This window comes from Cheilinus undulatus, linkage group 19 (assembly GCF_018320785.1).
Source record: "Cheilinus undulatus linkage group 19, ASM1832078v1, whole genome shotgun sequence".
Lineage (NCBI taxonomy): Eukaryota > Metazoa > Chordata > Actinopteri > Labriformes > Labridae > Cheilinus > Cheilinus undulatus.
The window spans coordinates 16353585-16373084 of record NC_054883.1 but is presented as its reverse complement, the minus strand read 5'-3'; the positions used below and the strand labels follow the sequence as shown (position 1 = coordinate 16373084).

General features: G+C 38.5%; 1 protein-coding gene across 3 annotated transcripts in view; it reads right to left on the bottom strand.

The window, feature by feature from the left end:
• Positions 1–1079: 1079 nt before the first annotated feature.
• The window catches only part of arhgef4 (Rho guanine nucleotide exchange factor (GEF) 4), a 115315-nt gene continuing 96894 nt past the window's right edge, over positions 1080–19500 (bottom strand). For all 3 annotated transcript variants that reach the window (XM_041814436.1, XM_041814437.1, XM_041814438.1), the window contains 9 exons: positions 15737–15916; positions 15298–15498; positions 10593–10772; positions 9499–9731; positions 7626–7755; positions 7396–7527; positions 6989–7232; positions 5283–5360; positions 1080–2450 (listed from right to left, as the gene is read on the bottom strand). In XM_041814436.1, coding sequence (XP_041670370.1) covers positions 2293–2450; positions 5283–5360; positions 6989–7232; positions 7396–7527; positions 7626–7755; positions 9499–9731; positions 10593–10772; positions 15298–15498; positions 15737–15916 — 1536 coding nt within the window. In that variant the 3' untranslated portion in view covers positions 1080–2292. The remainder of the gene's footprint in view (positions 2451–5282; positions 5361–6988; positions 7233–7395; positions 7528–7625; positions 7756–9498; positions 9732–10592; positions 10773–15297; positions 15499–15736; positions 15917–19500) is intronic.

Genomic DNA, 19500 nt, shown 5'->3' with positions numbered 1-19500 from the left:
CCAGACGGGGTACTGGGTGTAGATTAATGAGAATATATATATATATATATATTCTGAATGTCTGTCAGTCCAGCACAGACATTTTAGACTTATCTCTGTAACAAAGTTCATCTACTTACTCATCTACTAGTTTTTATCGTCAGTAATCTATTTTTAGCCCGTCCTCGTCCTGTCTTCCTCGTTGAAAAAAGGTTGTTAATGAACATTTTTCTTCATCATTCTTGTTAACTAAATTAACTCTGCTGTGGATCAACATTATTATAACCAGGTTGTAGAAAAAAGGATGAGAAAAAGTCAGAAGAAGCACAACTGTGGAAAAATGGTTTCATTCTTCTTTAAGACAACGCGCTGAGCTCTCGATAAAGCAGTTTCTGACCCAAATAGCTCGATCGCCTTCCTCTGATCTAGCACTAACTTTTTCCTAAAATTCAATCTGTGCTCAAAGAACAACAGAGGCTCTGAGACAACCGTCTGAAGAAGACCTACTGCACTGCTGTGATTTGCAAATACGGAAGAGGATTAGGGCCACTGAAAAAAAACAAAATCGAGATGTAATGTTTTTTTTTTTACTTGTGAGAAAAAGTCAGAATTCTGAGATTAAGAGTCAGAATTTTGAGATTAGATTCAGAATGCTGAGATTAAAGTTAGATTCTGACTCCTGAAAATGTCAGAATTCTGAGATTACAGTAAGAATCCTGAGATTTGAGTCAGAATTCCAAGATTAAAATCAGAATTCTGAGATTAAAGTCAGAATTTAAAGTTTTAAGTCAGAATTCTTAGATTTAAGTCAGAATTCTGACTTTTTTCCCACAAGTCAAAAAACAGTTACGTCTCAATTGTTTTTTTTTCGGTGTCCCTAATCCTTTTCCATAAGAAAAAGACCTGAATGCAGTGGTGTGTTGATGCAGAAGGGGAGAATATTTAAGGAAAAATACACTGAAAAATGTCCATATTAGATTCATTAAAACTGTATGACGGCATTAGTTTTGTGTTTTAATAGCCAAACCTCATCATAACCGACAACAATCTTTTAGTAAGACAGAAAAAAGTTATGCCCACTGATTGCCATATTTTGTCATCTTAGGAGTGTTTAATATTCCATATCAGAAGCGAAAACACTTGAACATAAAAGTGAAAGGAGTACATTTCACTAAATGCACTTACAGAGCAATATCACTGGGCTGCATTGATCTGAAATGAGATTATTATAAAGACCGGATACAGAGAGCAGGAGTACATGATATCAGAAGCACAGGTAGATAAAAGAATGTCATTAATGCTGTCAGAATCATTGGTTCCTGAATGTAGTTAAATATAGCAGGGGTCTTCAGAGATAAAAAAATATTCTTCACAGTTTTTTTCTTCACATCCATGCACGTCATTGTAAATCATCATTGACACACTTCAAATGGCACTTAAAAAAAAGGAAAAAGAAGAGAAACGGCTTGTTTGTTTACCTCACTGACATGGTAGTTCTAAGGAGGAGTCAAGGATCAGACTCGAGGAATGTGTCGCTGGAGTGTGTACATTTCTGCTGTTTGTTGAAATTAAAGTTTCTATTATAATTGCATTGGCAGCATTTTGACTTTTATCAAGTGTGCACAATGTCACAAATGCACCAGACATACACAACAAAATTTTTGTAGATAGAGGTCACAAAATACTCAACAATCCAGCAGAAATTTGACTGAAATAATATCATTGCAAATGGTAAAGCAAAGTAAATTTCAATCCCATATGCCCTTATTTTTTCAATGTAGACACAAAAAATACAATCCCTATTTTAGCATTTCTTTAACTGTAGACATAAAATAAACAAATATAAAAACAAAAACTTGGGCACTGTGAGCACTTGGCATCTGTCAAACCATAAAAAAGTAAAACAGAAAAAAATGAAATCGTTTTGCAGACAGCCGCCATTTTCATTGGGATGAAAACAGTCAGTTGTTCCACGTTCACTCGCAGCAGTACAGTAGTAATGTTAATGTTACCAATCGGCGCTTGATTGAAGGTGTAGAAGTAGTAGTCCACTCTCCCTTTTTCACTCCAGGAGACCATAATTTAATCTGATTGTTAACCAACCTATAAAGTGCTTTCAAAAATAATCTTCTCATCCTAATCTTCTTCATCTATACAATAAATCAGTATGACAATTAGAGCAATGTTAGGAGTATGTAAGAAAGAAAGGAGGGGAAGAATTCAAAAGGGTCAATTCAGGCACGAGCAGAAAGCTCTTTTTCTCCTCCTCTGTTCCCTCCCTCCGCTGCTTTTCTTCTTCTTTCTGGGTTGTTTTTACTTCTTGAAAGGTGTCAGTCTTCCGATGTTATGCCAGAAAGTGGAGGTTTTGCGCTTGGGCTCGGCAAGCATGAAGACTTGCTGCTGGGGTAAAGCAGTGGGTAGGGAGGGGTGCTTCTGTCGCAGGAGAAAGTCGTAGTACGGTCTGGTCACCGCTAAAAAGAAGAACAGAAAGTATCATCATACATAACAGAACTTTCTTTCCTTAGGGCATCCCCTACACATATCTAAGAAAAGGTAAGCCCCCTCAGGACCCACTTGGAAAAATAAGCATTAATTTCTATTGTTTTATTGACAAAATCTCAACATAATGGGCATACATACACTTGTTCTTCACAAAAGGTCTATGTATTAATTATTCATTATTATGATAGTGTATTAGGGCCAAACGAGAAAAAACCTAATTTTCAATTCAATTTTCAAGAAAAAACTCCAAATTCTCAAGTTTGAAAAGTTGGTAATTTAGTCAGTAATCCAACCAGATCCAACTAGTCCAGATCCTCACTGGTCTTCTGCTCATTTCATCCTGCATACCTCAGTCTCCTTCTCCATACCATCTCATTGGTTTCGTGGTTCAGTTTCTCAGAAGTCTACTTCTCATCTGATCACTCATCAACACAACCACCAGTGTCTAGACTCCATAGGCAGTATCCTATTCCTACCATTTGTCTCACCACCCCTTTAAGCAAATGAAGTCATTACTATGAAGTCTAATCACCAAAGACATCCATTAAAATTAATTCATTCATTTAACTTTGTAAAATAAATTACTGTTGTATTAAACCTCTCTTGATAGAAACAGAAATCGCCTTTTTATTTGTTATTTCTTTCTTCAGGCTCGGTTAAGCTACTGCCAGTCACATCAAACACTCACAGGTAATCTTTGAAGGCCTACCAGCAAAGTGGACGATTATGTCCTTTACACTGCTGATATGTTTTACTAACTGGAGTTGAGTTTTATTAAAAGTCGCTTAACAGCGATCAAACAACAGTGAAGTGGAGAAATATAAAAGCTTATGTTTATTTTAAAGGCCTGTCTCCTTGATATCTTGTAACTTTCTTCATAAATAACTCTGCTGTTCTATTTTGAAAGAGTGATATTTTTAGTACCACTAAAACCTTTACTTAGCTTCTTGAAAGAAACTCCTCAGAAATACAGGTCATACTGTCTTAATAAAAGTGCTGCTCTATGCATTATTGATTGGTGCTTATATATTATACATAGGAAGGTGGCCTGTGTCCAAGCCCGGCGAGAAAGACATTTGGACACTGATAATGCACTGAGACTTTGTGCGGTTTTCAGGGTAAGATTTTTTTTGTTCAATAAAGCAGTCTGCTTCATCTATTGATATCAGCCTTACATCTAAATTTAGCACAAATATTAAGGAAATGTGTGTTTGGTAGATTTGTTACATATGAGCTGCTGAGCTGAGTATGTGGGTTGTGCCCATGAAAAATTGGCCCTTCAACACATTTCTTATTATTTTAAATGCCACACACTTGGTACCATAATCATGGGTATCAACAACCTGCTGCTGTTGACCCACATAATAGAGAAGTAATGATATTATAATTTCAAATCATGATAATCATAACCCAACATATCACTGTAATCAGTACTTGAACCCTGTAGAGCAGGGGTGTCCACACTATGGCCCCGGGGCCAAATATGGCCTGAGCAAACTCTGGAAACATCCAAACAGGAAGAATTTATTAAATTGTTTTTTTTTGTGACTAAACTGGTACAATTCTGTACATGGTAAAACTACTGGCAAACAAAATATCTTGTTTTCTAACTCCCTGATGAGTTTCAGCAGCAAATAACAGTAACAAAAATTTTCCAGGGGCTGAGCCAGTGGTAGCTTGGACCAAACATGGCCCCCTGAAATCTAACTGGCATCCCAAAAACCTGAAACTGATTCTGTGTTTTTCTTGTCATCCATTAAATCAAGCGTTGAGCAATAGTTCAGGCAGGCCACGGAGTCAAGGTCTTCCCCGATCAGCTGATCTAATACAAGCCCTCATCAGCTGATGGCCAGCTGATTTGCTCTAAGCACGCTATTGGCCAGCCGCTCTCATTTAAACTGCTCATGCCTGGCCATGCTCTGTAACTCTCTGCAAACTGCTCTTGGTACCCTCCTCCACCCCAGCTCCTCCTTTATTTTGCTTCTGACTTAATTAACATCATACATCTCACCTTGTGGATATTAAAGTGGCTCCAACATGCTCATATGTTTCCGTATGTGGCCCTGAGAGGAAAACGTTTGGACACCCCTGCTGTAGAGAATCTCACGGGAAATGTCAAGAGGAAGATGAGAGATACCAGACTCAAGAATCTAGGTGAGCTAAAGGCTGCTATCAAAGCAACCTGGTCTTAATAACACCTCAGCAGTGCCACAGACTGATTGCCTCCACTGCTGCAATGATGCAGTAATTAGTGCCAAAGGAGTCTGGACTAAGCATAGAGTCTATGAATGAAAATTCTTCTTAGAGGGTCAACATTTTTTTTTTATCTGACTTGCATAATATCCTAATATTCTTGCTGTAAACATCCAGTTCCTGTACAGACCCTCTCAAATGGACCATTCTAGGCACAACAGTTTAGACCTGATATTGAAAAGTGTCTGAAATTTTATCCCAAGCAACAATTTATTATTAGATGTCACTTTCCTGCTCTATATGTAAATGATCACCCACTGTATTGCTGCTGTTGCCTATTTATGGAGACTGGGTAGGCCTTGACTCCAATTAGAAGCTTCCTTCTTGTTCAGGTGTTTAGTGTTGGATAAGGGATGCATGATATGGTCAGTATGCTAATAGATAATAGCAGTATTTAATGCTGATATATTGGCTGTACATATCAGCAGTATAAACCATATATCAGCGTATCAGAAATCTGCAAAAATCCCATCTCGTGCATCCTTATGCTGGATGTAAAACTACCCCAGTCCAACTGCTTGACTTCCAGTGAGTGTCTGGGAGCGTACCTTTGGGTTTCCCAGCTGGATGGCTTTTGCAGGCATTCAACATGGCCTGTTTCTTCTGGACCTCTGTGAGAGAAAAGCCTGGGAGAAGAAAAAACACCATCAATTTTTCTTTAAAACCACTTTATTGTTGGAAGTGATAAAAGCCTGTATAAATAATTGGCAACTAAAAGCTTTGTTTCTAGAGCCAGCAGACTGACAGTCACTCTAGGATTTATGTATGCAGTACATCAGCTGGAGAGAAGAACATGGAGGAAGAAGGAATCCTTGGCACTGAGTTATATGTGATATTATTTGCACAGTTAATCTAACCGCATTCACATAACTGCACAAAACACTGCAGTTTGTGATTCAAAGCAGTGGTTCTCAACTGGCCAGGCATAAGAACTAACCTGATGAAAAATAGTGGCCCAAATTCTTCAAAATGTTCAATTCAATAAGAACTCTTACAGTTTGGACCATAAACAGAACATAAAAGATGGGGGGAGAAAATGCTTTAAAAAGCTCATCATTATGGAAGAACAAGAGGGCATACATTTTATTCTGCTACAATATTCCTAAGAAAGTGTGGGAGTTTGGTAATTTCTCAAGTAAAATCCTAATTATTGTAGGAGAACCAGCTTTGCTATCCAGAAAAAGGAGATGAACAATTTCAAATCTTGAGAAAAAAACTGGAATTGACTTGCCAACACAAGAAAACTTAAAAAAATGTATAGCTGTTCTGTATGTCCATTTATGGCTTCTATTCATCATATTCTTTTTGCTGCATATTTTTTTCCTGGCAGCACAAGCAAACTGTTCTCTGAGGCTGGAAGGCTGGCTCGATCTCTTTGTCTAAAGAGAGAAGAGCAAAACAGCTGAATGCCTGCTGCCAACTAGTGGTTGGAGGATGAATTACAACACAAAAGTAAATTATTGATCAAATCTATCTAGTCAAATCTCAGAGATTTTAACTATTTGGGAACATGGCAGGGCTTTGAGGTCATCCAACCAACTTTTGTTGGAAATTCTCAGGTCAAAATACAAACACTGGGGTGACCGAGCATTTTCTGTTGCTGCACCCAGGCTCTGGAATAATCTCCCCCTTGATATGCGTGTTATCTCTGACTTGAGCCTCTTCAAATCAAAACTAAAGACTTATTTATTCAGGATGGCTTTTAATACCTAGTAGTGCTGTGAGTGTTTTATGCTTCTAATCTGTATTTATAAATGCTGTTATTTTCATCTTTATGGATTTTTCTTGTGCTGTGTTTTTAATGCTATTTGATTTTTTGTAAAGCACTTTGGTCACCTGTGGGGTGTTGTAAAGGGCTATATAAATAAAGTACATATACATTTACATTTAATCAATAAAAATCAATGATACAGGATTGTGCTGCAAAATATCGCAATATCTAAGCGTATTAGTATTTGGATTATTGTTTCTAATATCCTAATTTATCCCTTACATGTTATTATCTGGCAGCTTAATGTGTGCAGCACTTGGAGTCCAAGACAAGTTCCCCTAATGGGACAATAAAGGTTGTCTTATCACATTGTATCATATTGTATTATAATTATGGTCACACAATTTTGCAAAACTGCGCAGAATTAATATAGACATGTGCATTTGTCTTGTCTATATCTGAAGAATGGCTGAACTAATTTGTTTTTGCAATCAGGTAAAGTCTATGACTTGAGGCTGATTAAGATTGTGAAGGTAATCTGACCTGTCTCACGGTCATGTTGGACTTGCATCCTTTCGTCAGTGAAAGCTCGGAGCCAGCGCTGTTTCTGCTCGGGCTTTTTGGCACACAAAAGATGGACCTCATCACTGACTAGTGACCGTAGCTTCAGGGCGTTCTTCACACTGATGTTGAAGTACTTCTCCTTGCCATCCTCCACGTCTATAACCTCCATGTGGTCCATGTCCATCCGACCCTTATAATACAGCATGTCCCGGCGTAAGAGATCCTGTGGAAAATGGGATGGAAAATTCAGCCAAGAATCAACTCAGCAACACGAAGGTAAATCCTGAAAAGACTTATGTTTGACTAAATGAAAGTAGCATGCACAGTCAAAAGTAGTCCTTTCATGACCTCTCATGATTATTCTTTCTGCATGCTTTGTTAGGCACCTTTTTGCAGTAAACCATCTGATGGTCAAAGAGGAAAAACATTCTCTGTTGACTCTTCGCTTGAGGCTGGGACAACTTGGTCAACTCCCCAGAAAAGATAAGTTCAGAGCTCCTACTCAAGACATCTTCACCCTGCATGGAATAAAACACACACATGGAGGTTATTTGACACTAAGCCCTGTTACAGAGATTCAGAACAGTGCTGTAGCACAAAGGTGTGTGTGCCATACCTCCCAGTCCTCTATTGAGCTCTGCCACTGAGCTATCTTGTCGATGTTCTCAAGTCGCCGTTTTCTCTCATTGATAAGTCTGGCCACGTTCTTCATGGCATTTAAGGCTGCCTCAACATCTTTGTAGTCCCTGAAAATGAAGCAGTCACATAGAGGCAGATTTTAAAGCTGAGCCCTCATGGTTAATCCATCAATACTTCTTATTTTTTAACTAGCTAACTAGCTAGATAGCTAGCTAACTAACTAACTTAGTAGCCCAACAGGCAAATAGCAGACATTGAGAAAATTTCAAAATTGCCTCCTGTATCATATAAAAAGTTTACTGTCATGTGTGTAAGAGCAGCCACATTCCACTTATAAATATTCTCTTTTACAGTTTAAAAAGCAGGTTTTTGGGTGTGTCTGGATCTCAACTGTGAATATAAATAAAATGTGAATTGCTCCCACTAACAACACAATAAATAAAGCCTTGCTTTTTAAATAATTAAAATCTGGATTATATATTTTAACGTTGTGAGAAAGATTCATACAGTGCTGTGAAAAGGTATTTGCCCCCTTACTGATTGCTTTTAACCTTTTAAAGCCTGACACCACAAATAACAGCTAGAAATGTCTCATTTTTTGGGACTAAAAAGACCTAAAACATACCAGCAAGTCCACCTCTGAATGGCTCAAAACAAAAAAAATTAAGGTAGCCAAGTCAAAGTCTGGACTTGAATCCAATTGAGATGCTGTGGTGTGACCTTAAAGTGGCATTTCATGCTGGAAAACCTTCCAATTTGGCTGAGTTAAAACAATTCTGCAAAGAAGAATGGGCCAAAATTCCTCCACAGAGATGCGTAAGACTCATCACCAGTTATCACAAATGCTTGATTTCAGTTTTTGCTGCCAAGGGTGGTACAACCAGTTATTAGATTCAGGGGGCAATTACTTTTTTACATAGGGCCAGACAAGTTTGGATTTTTTTCCCTTGATAAATAAAATCATCATTTAGAAACTGCATTTTGTATTTACTTGGGTCGTCTTGGTGAGATATTAAAATTGGTTTGATGATCTGAAACATTTAAATGTGATAAATATACAACAAAAATCAGGAATTAAAAAAGGGGGCAAATACTTTTTCACGCCACTGTATAAAGACAATTCCCCCCTGAATGATTAAAGAGGTTTAAAGGTAAATAAAGGAGAGGAGAGGGTTGACACTGAACATGCTGAAGATTTGTCAGAGCAAGTGTTAGATATGTTTATGAAACCTGCGGCATTTTTTCCTCTAATCAACAGTCAGTGTTTTAACATTAGTATGAACTTCAAAAAAATACAGTGATAGACTCTTAGATGATTGTCTCTAACAGTGAAATATGACATACCTCTGTAATGTGCTGTTTCATATATAAAGGCGGAAGTGCTTTATTAAGATAAGAGCTTAGATCGATCATGCTGATGTGGGAAAATAGAGTATGTGTTTCATCTCATACCAGACATACCCAGTTAGATGTATAACACACATAGTTTCCCAACAACAAAATTGGTTAGTGGAAATGCTGAGTGGCTAATAATTTTGCAAAACTACTAGCTACTGCTGGTCAGCAAAAAGTTCATATCAAGCCCTGTAACTAATGTGTACAATATATATGTGAAATATTACTAATGTTTCAATGTCTGATTAAGGAAGTTTTTTCAGCTGCTGACATTTTTAATCAATCTTTTCCTGCAGATGCTTAGCTGCCACCAAAGGTATGGCGGCCACGGCAAGATGGCTGCAACCTACAAATCAGCTCTAGTATTCATTTATAAATAAAAAAGACATTGAATACGAAATCTTGCGATATAACCCTCGGTAGTTTCCTGAAGCTAATCAAGAGTTTGCAGTCACCTGTGCTGAGGGTTGGTGTATTTGAGCAGCTCAGCCAGCTGTAGTGGGTACTTGCAGATCTTCTGAACAGGGGTGAGCAAGAAGCCATCTAAGGAAATGTCTATCATCTTTTGGAGCAGTCGGCAGGCCTCAAAGAAAAACACATACTTGTTGACCTTCATAAGCTTGGAGAGCTGGACGCAGGCATTGGGGTGGTTGTTGCAGTACTCTGAATAGATCTGGAAATCTGTTTGCTGCAAAAAAGGAGCAGGGTTAGAAACAGGAAAACTGTTTCACATTTTAGTCACAGACTGCAGGTATTCTAATCTTCCAAGTTCTCTTAAGGCCGGCTCAGACTACACGATTTCTTTGGCCATTCACGACAGCACCATGTCAGACGATGCGACCAAAATCTTGTCCCGTCTTGGCCGGCAGCTTGGCCATACTACAAGAGGGATCCAGACCGCTCACTGTATGCTGACGACACCACTGTCTCTGTGACTGAGTGCAAGTTCACAGGTTGTCGGGGGGCGGGTCAAAGCGTGTCAATCACTCTGCAACAGAAATGCTCTATGTGACTGTAGCAGTCTTTTGCTCTTAAAAAAGGAAAATAAGAAACAATTATAGTTTGGATAATAGATAATAAGTAAGGATATATCAAGAGGAGGACAATACAGACTGGCTCACCTTCACATAGAACTTAAGGTATGCGTGTAATAACGTAAATAAAATAAAATAAAAAGTACACATTAGTTCTCTGAAGGGAGAAAAGGGGATTCTTGTAAATGATGGCGCAAAGATAAGGAGTAAATACTCTCCTGTTGGTAGACGTCAGGATTCACATCGTTGACGTCAGGTCAGGGTGTTAAACTAGACGATGATACAAGAAAAATTCTGACATGCTAGTGTTGTCGAGTCCTGGTCGTGGGGCGTCTTGGACGCATCCTTAATTATGTCGCACTACAAGATCGTTTGTCATTCCCATTGCTCTAAATGGGGCTTGAGTTTTGACAATGAGATGCGACGTTGCAGTCGGGTTTAAATCTGGCTTAGTTCATGTAGTCTGAGCCGGACTTTAATTCAACCTATAAAACAGATTTTGACTCCACGCTTACATGTTCTAGGAAACAGCAGCCAATCTCACTGAGGTGGGGCTGCTCCTTGTTGAACTTTTTCTCCAGACCTTTCAGAAACTTTCTCTGGAATCGGTAGATCTCTTCAATATTGCCAAAGATAGTACGAAGCTGCTCCTCGTTGAACATGTCTGTCCTCTTGCGGCACTGTTTGATATAACCCTGTTAGAAACAGTTAAATGTAAATACAGATTAGTTATGGATGCCGTCAAACCCTTTCACATCAAAGATGACCAAATGAGTGAGCTAACCTCACCACAGCCAAGCCAGGATGCAGGATGCAGTCTTGTTCATTGTTTGAGTTGTGTAATGAAAATGGGAAAACTCATTCCCACCATACTTAAGTTGCTTTTGGTGGCCATGACTTATCTATTATCAAATGCACAACGGAAAATGAACTTGGACTTGTATTGCAACAGACAACTTGCCATTGTAACTACGTTTCCTGCGTTTTACACAAATATCAGCCCATACATAATTTCCATGGCTCTTAGGCTTACTTGTTTACATCTGTCCAGCCTCACTGTTGTCTTTACGAAGAAGCCATTTCAAGCTGACAGCACTCTTCAAGGTTTATTTATCATATCACCATTTACTTTAGATGCACGTTTATCATGACATGAGGAAGAAAAGTAGTTAAAGATACACTACAGGCCTTATACTGTAGTTGTAGCTAGATATTCCACCATTTTATATGCAGTGAAGATGCTGTGCGAACTAAATATACTGGGGTGAATTAGCCAGGAGTTGATAGGTAAGCTGTGCATCTTTAACAGCTTTTCTCCATCATTTTATCATAAATATGCATGCTGTCTGAGGTATCAGATATGTTGTCAGTACCTTTGATATAAAAGAACACAACTATAAATTCTATCTTCAAACTATTTAAGTTAATAAACCTGATTATTGTACAGAAAAAAACAGAATTCTAAAAATGTCAGACACAGCTTCTCCTCTTGTCATCATTTTATTGTACTATTAATTTCTACACAACTCCATCTCTGTGGTAAGAAAGATTATAATATTTTTGGATTTTTCATTAGTTTTGATTCTTATTTCATTTTTACAGTTTTTTTTTCTCAGTTTCAGTTAGCTTTAGTAAGCTTTTCCTGCGTGTTAGTTTAGTTTTATTTTGCAAAAATGCTTCGTTTTTTTTTTTTAAATAATTATTTTTTTCTTGTAACAATGCTTCTTGGCAATAATTCTTATACTGTTGGAAAGCTTGTTTATTTCTCTTTTAAATGGTGCCACATTTGTAAGGAACATGTATTTGTAGGATGGGCAGCAGAGCTGAGTATGTGGGTTGCGCCTATGAAAAAATTGCCATATCTTCTCTGCCAATGCAGAGCAAGGTTTATCCGAGACTACCTCCAGAATTAAGGAGTGCCAACAGCCTGGCTCCTTCTCCTCATTCTGGTCACACACTGCTGTGGGATGGCATCCCATTCTTCAACCAGCATTTGTCACAAGTCAGTCAGTCAGTATGGTTGTGTTGGTCACTCTGGCCACTCTCAAGCTAATCTCACAAGTGTTCAATGGGGTTGAGGTCAGGACTGCTGGCAGGACATTCCATCCTCACCACTCACAAATTCTGGAGATAGACTCTAATAAACCCCGCACTGTGGGGGCCAGCATTTTCATCTTGGAGGATAGAGTTCGGCTCCAGACTGTGGAGCTATGGGATTACCACTGGTTGCAGAATCTCATCTCCATGTCTCTCTGCATTAAGATTACCTCCAATGATGACAAGCCTTGTTGCAGTGAGGGAGATGCCACCCAACACCATCACACTGCCTCCACCAAATGAGGTTACTCTACAGCAGTCTGCATAGCACTCTCAGCATCTTCTCCACACTTTGACCCTATGATCCAACTGCTGGAGGCAAAATCTGGACTCATTACTGAACATAACAGATGCAGACCAGGCAACTGATTGTCAGCACCTGGGGGTACCCACAGGCGCAACCTACATACTCAGCTCTGCTGCTCATCCCACAGATGCATGTTTCTAACAAATGTGGCACCATTTACCTCTATTTTACTACCATTTTAATTGAATTTAAAAGGGAAATAAACAGGCTTTCAAACGGTTTAAGATTTATTGCCAAGAATCACTGTTACAAGAAAGAAATAATCTACCAAACACAAATTTCCTTACTTTTTGTGTTAAGTTTATAACAACCACGGTACTAAGTTCTTTTCTTCTTTAGATAAGTTTGTTTTCTAAACTCATAAATACATATTATGCAGCTTTTCTATTGGTATAATACTAAAATACTTGAAGGTATAACGTGTATAACTTGGCAAATTTAGTTACATCTGATAGTCAGTTTCTAGATCGCAATGCTCAGTTCTCAGCAGAAATGAATCTGTTATTTGCTCTCTTCAGTGGTAGTGGAAACATTCAAGATGCAAAAATCCAAGATGGCAAATTCTGCCGAGGGGACCCTCCCTGTGTACAAATAAAACACTTTTTCAAAGTTGATATGAATAAAACAATTTTAATAGATATTCATACCAAGTTTGTCCTGCTAAATACTATTCAAAATGTTTAGAACTCAAACTCAGCATTAATAAAAATACTGACGTACATCTACATAACTGAAGATGGGCTAAAGTATGGGCATTAAATGAAATAGAGTACTTTCATGATACTGTTTAAGTATTTAAACAACCTTCTCTTTATTCTTTTGAAAGGTTGTGGATCGGTAGGTAGAGTCGGTTGCACTTAACCAGAAGGTCAGGGGTTTGATCCCCATGTCCATGTGTGCTTTGGTAAGACACTTAACCCAAATTCTTCCACAGCTGCGGTGGTGGCATGTAAATATGTATGGATGCGTATGAATGGGATTAGTTAATACTGATGGCCACCAATCTTCTCCATCACTGTGTGAATACATAGGTGTGAATGGGTAAGTTGGCCTGGAGTGTGAAACCACATTTATTCACATGAATAGAAAAGTGCTAGTCCATTTTGGTCACAAATTTTAGCTCAGTTTTTTCATAAATCTTTAAAAAAGGGAAGGGAAATTATGACATTATACAGACCTAACTCACCCTCCCTCCCTCTTTAGCTCCGCTACTTTCGTTATGCCCCTCTTGCTTACAATATACCCCTGCTTTTTGCCCAACACCTCTCCTCCACCTGTTTCTACATGTAATAATTTTGCTGCATCTTGATTAACACTGCACTGACTTTAAACTTTTTTCTTTATCAAACTCTTGATTTTAACGCTAATATTTCACCTCCTTCCTGATAATTCCCCTTAACAGGAGTAAACAGTGGGGAGTATGGGGGAAGGGACAGGCCTGTAAGAGAGGTGACTGGGTCATGATAAAGAAGATAACAAGAGATGTACCGATAAATTATCGGTCGATATTGCATGTATTTTGCATATTTTTTTTATCCTGTTGATAAAATATTAACCGATAACACCCACCGATAATAAGGTGGGGCAGCGATACGTGACCCGCTGTTAACCACGAGGGAAGAAGAGGAAGCAGCCTCAGTGCTAAGAGGCTAATAACACGGCAGTATTGGTGGAGTTATTCAGTATTTATAGAGAGGATAATGACAGTTTTTGTAAAATTTGCCCCACAAAGATCCAGAAGAATAGAAAAAAGTCCTCTAGTTTTAACACAACGGATCTTATTAGTCACTTAAAAGTCATCATCATAATGATGTTAAAATGAAGTGGCAGTAGCCGCTAGCATTAGGACCAAGCCAAAGGCTAGCAACAGAAAGAATACTGATTCGGCGGACATTCGAAACTGCAGAAAGTTAGCCAGAGCCAAAAGGCAAAGCTGACAACGAAAAAATCAGTCTGACAGTCTCCTGATCCACCGCTGCTTTCATAGACGTATCCCTGCCTGCTCTGTCTGATGTGGTTTTATTCAGTCTGATCTATATTAGGAGCAGAAGTTTAGCATCAGACCACAGTGTACTTAACATATTAACATAACATATTTAACCTATTTCCGATATGACTTGTCAGCGCATATTTTAAAACTTTGTGTAAAACTTCAGCACTCTTTATTTCTAACTTATGTGGCAAAAACAACACCCAAACATTTCCATTTCTCAATCATGACAGCCTGTTATCATTCGGTTTTATGTCTGATTTGACATAAGTCAGCTGAATTTTTGTTTAGTTGATTGAAATGTTAGAACTGACCACTTGTCAAGATACTATAATTCATATCAGGGGAAAAACGTATGTCAGTTGATTGTGTACTTTGTCTGGTACACAAATGTTTCACATTAAAAAAAGCAGTTATAAAGTCAGAATAGTTCTTTGTTTTTTAAAGTGAACATGAGTGATGTCAGTTAGAATCCATTAAAAATATCTTTGCTCACTACAAATTAACCCCTTCTTACCCCCAGATGTGCACAAATACACTGAATAAACTTCTTTTTTAAATCAACAATTGAAAAAAAAAAAATCGATTCTTATTGGTATTCAGGAGTACAAAATTATCAGTTATCAATAAAAAACAACATATTGTGCATCACTAAAAATAACAAATCTAATGGACTGTTGCCCCTACTTTATGGGTCAGTGATTAGAAAAACCAAACTTAAACATATCGTTCCTGAAGTGCATCAACCCATCAGGCAAATGTTTTTAGGTTTATTAGTACTGAAGCACATTCTCTTTCAGACAGCACAGAATCATGTTTTGCACACCTCACAGATGTCTTTCAGATGTTTGATGTAGTCTCTCTCTGTGCTCATGATCTCATTGATAACATTGGTCCTCATTTGTTCTTTGCAGGGTAAACCAGGTCCCAGCAACAAGCCCCGCCCTGCCCGGTCCTTATCTCCTGTCTGAGCCTCCTCCAGGTGGGCCAGATACTCCTCCATAGGCTCATCCTGGTTTACACGCAACTGAGGAGGAAAGAGAGTACCTTTGACTAAAGACATATGGACAACATTTCCAAAATTTAAAAAAGCTGCTGTTGAGGAATTTTATACAGTGTGGTTCCTGTCGTACTTGAGGAGTTTGGCTTAAGAAAAGAACAAGCCTACCATGACGCAGGCTTCAGTGATACACACACAGAATTCAAATTTTCCGTGAATAAAAAAAAATGCCACGACTGTGAAAGATAATGCATTCTTCTTTTACCCGCACAAAGCTGGCAGGAAACCATCCCTCGCTGTCCATGATGCGACCCCACCACCACTCTTTGTTCGTGGCATCCACTACTTCGATGACATCCCCAGCTTTGAAGCCCAGCTCCTGGTCGTCCATGGTGACATGGTCCCAGAGAGCCTCAGCATACACCACGCTGCCATCACTGATCAGCTGCACAGAGGAGGGGACACAGGTTAAATGTCATGATTCTAACAGTTGAGTTTTAGTCATTTAACCAATCAGTTATTACTAAACTGCAGATGTATCTCCATATTCCAACATGGGCAGGGGTGAGAGGGGTAAGACACTTCTAATCACTCCTTCCAGCTGTAAGCATCAGCCACAACATCATACAGTCTTTTGCAACAGACACACATGCATACATGCACTATTCTATGTTTCATGTTTTATGTTGCTATAGAACAGTGACTCCCAAAATGGGGGAGCGGGACCCCCGGGGGGGTTAAGTGATGCTTTCCAAGGTAACAAAGAGAAATTTAATCTGATTTAAAGTGGTAAATTTTATCCATTATTTTAAAAAGAGTGATAGAATGAGTTCAATTTGAAATAAAAACATAGTAATCAAGTGAGATCTTTGCTTAAATGGAAGTAAAATATGAAAAAATGAACTACATGTACATTAGTATTCAAGGTTTTGTGCAACATCACAGCCACCTCCAGGAAAAATGGGGGTCCCAGTCTTTGATGCTGTTATTTTGAGGGTCAAGGACTGAAAATTTGGGAACCCATGCTGTAGAAGATAAATGATCTTCTACTAGACTGATAATATGCCATATGCTAAATATCTGCATCAATAATTGGCCAGGCTGATAATCAGTCCACCCCTACCTCTAGCAGGCAGGGTTTAATTGTACCGTGAGCCAATAAATTCAGTGAATTCTGGTGGAGCGATTAGCTTGGATGTAGTCACAGCGGCAATTTTATCTGAACTGGGCCACATTTCTTTTTAAAACAAGAGCAAAGAAGTCCAAAGAATTGCACTAAAAACCTTTTATGGCAGAAAAGATGCTTCCACTCTACTTTTAGGGTTTTAGGGCTTAGTAGCAATGACTGCTGCGGTGAAGCTATTAGCTCAGATGTAGCTTTAGCGACAGTTTTTATCAGATCTTGACGGCAAAATACAAACATACATTGGATAACAATCTATTGGTCTCTTATTAACACTTCTTAATGATCAAACTCTTTATGGAGAGTAATATTAGTAGGAATATCTGTGTACTAAGAAGGGAAAATGAGACAATATGTTTTTAACTCAACTAATGCTTTATATATATTTTATATTGATAATTTTAAATAAACACATTTCTCCTTATAAGTACCGGATTTATTCAGATTTCTCACTAAAAACTGCAATTCTGCTTTCTTCATGCAACATTTGAAAGCATCATGATAAGGCCAAATTACTTATCATTGCCACTGTTGATTGTCTAAAATAGAAAGGGGTTGCATTGCCAATGAATAATAAATAAGACAATTTTGTATTGTTCACATTAATATGACTTAAGGGAAAAAAAGCAACCTCTTCCAGTCGTCCTTCTAGATGGAGACAGTTGTTATGCAGATACAAAGGCCAATAAGGCAGCTCTGACATCAGCTGGCCTACTAATGGCTAAAAGAGCATACAGTTTGTTTTGATGTTATAAGATCAAAGTCAGATCGATAATTAGCCCAGTAGTGCTATAACATGCTATTACATGAGCCTCACAAATGGATCAGCTTTGACACAGGCAACAAACATCAAACATCAACTGATGAAGTCAATGTGCAGAACAAGAGATCAATAAAGAGCTGAGTAAACCAAGACCCAAAGAGGAAGTGTGACAGACAGAGAAAAGGAGGCGAAGGAGCCGAACAGAGTGAACACAGAAGAGAAACCGAGCCAGTGTTATTGATGAAGACACTGCAGTGGTCATATTTCACACTGCCTCGTACACGCTGCCAATTTGACTGCGTCAACATGGCCCCTTGCTCCATGAGGGTATCCATTATGCTGTTTAGTCTCTTATTCTTGCAGAGGCTGCACAAAGCTAGAACCCATCAGCCCACAATCCATCCTCTCTGCAGGCTGCCTCTTTCGGGGATAGCAGAAAAAAAGTGTGCTCTTCTTCATCATACCTACTATTGTCGTTCTAGAAAAAAAATCATTTCATTTTCTTAGCACCACTGATGGCAATAAGGGAAACAGACAATGTGGCTGTTGCTAAGCAACACACCCACACCATCTTGCCTTTCTGCTGTCTTTATCTCCAGGTTCTTCTTTGACAACATGACACCACAATATCCTCTAATTAAATGTTGGGATAGTAAACAGCTTCATGCAGCTGTTTGAAAACAGGCTGAGCTTCAAGACAAAGAACGGGTCGCTACCAGACCAGATGTGGCTTTAACAGAGACAGACAGACAGACAGACAGCCCAGCCCATGTACCCTATCCCTCATATCCTGGACATGCAATAGTTTTGCATTTTTTTCCTTCCTGATACGATTCCGATACCAAGGTGTTGGGTATCGGCTGATCCTGAGTACTGATCTGATACCACCATGAACTTTCTGGACTGACTGTACAGACTAGCAAATTATTTTAGACCTCTATTTGACTCAGGACATGGCTCAACAAATAGAATCATAATGTACAGCATCTCTGTGACCCTGAAGTTGTTTTCTTGCTGATTATTGAGTTTTACTGCTAAATATTAGAATAATAATACGGGTGGCTGCATCATAGGCTCTCTCTCTCTTTCTCTCTCTCTCTCATGCTCTACTCAGGCACCATGACGTGATTACGGGAACAGCCTGCATCTGGCTGACAGACCAAAACAAATATGGCAGTTAGCATTCAAGTTAGCATTAGTTGCAATAACTGGTCGTAATTTATTTTAAATGATAAAAAGATGTTCAGTATCGGGTTTACTGGTGTGGATTTAACCATTAAAGTCCTCAAAGTCACACAAGTTCCAGGCTCGTTAAAAATGCCGCTGCAAGGGATTCAAAGGCATCAATAGCGTCAATTTGACGACACAACAGCTAGCTTGAGGAGAAAAAAGGAGTAAGAGGCAGCGATGTATGGTTCAAAAGTTATTTAACTTTTGATAAACTGTGTCACTTTTTATCATCTATTTTTATCGTGCCGGTCTGGAAGGCATTTTAATGATCAAATTCAGAGAAAAACTGTCATGCAGCCACTATGCTAACATTTAGCATGGCTAAACGAAGCAAAATATAAAGTTAAACCAAACTGGATCGGTGCATAAACTTGTGTACTTCCTGATTCCAATACCTGCATTTAAAGCAGTATCGGACGTATTTCCGATACGGGTATTGAAATCGGAACAACCCTACTTGGGGGGATTGTGGACAACTCATTTTAATCTGTGATATCAACAATAAAAATCCATGTTTCTAGCTTTACATAGATACACCTCATTTTGAAGTCATTTCTGTTTGTTCAAAACAGGACATTGTGAAGTTTCTCCTGATCAAGAACAAAACAGGTAATGTAAGCCAATCTTTCTAAATTAATCCATGTAAGTAAACATAATCTTGTTATTCTTCCTCAGTTTCATGCTGTTATTCAAAACTACAAATACTACACTACCCATGAATTAACTTCATTACCCCTGTGACGCATTGCGGTTAATTTTAAATTGGTAATATAATAGCTTTTTTAACATTAGGAATGACCGAACTGTTGACTGAGTGCAGTGAAGGTGGGTAAGATTGGTGGAATTCAAATGT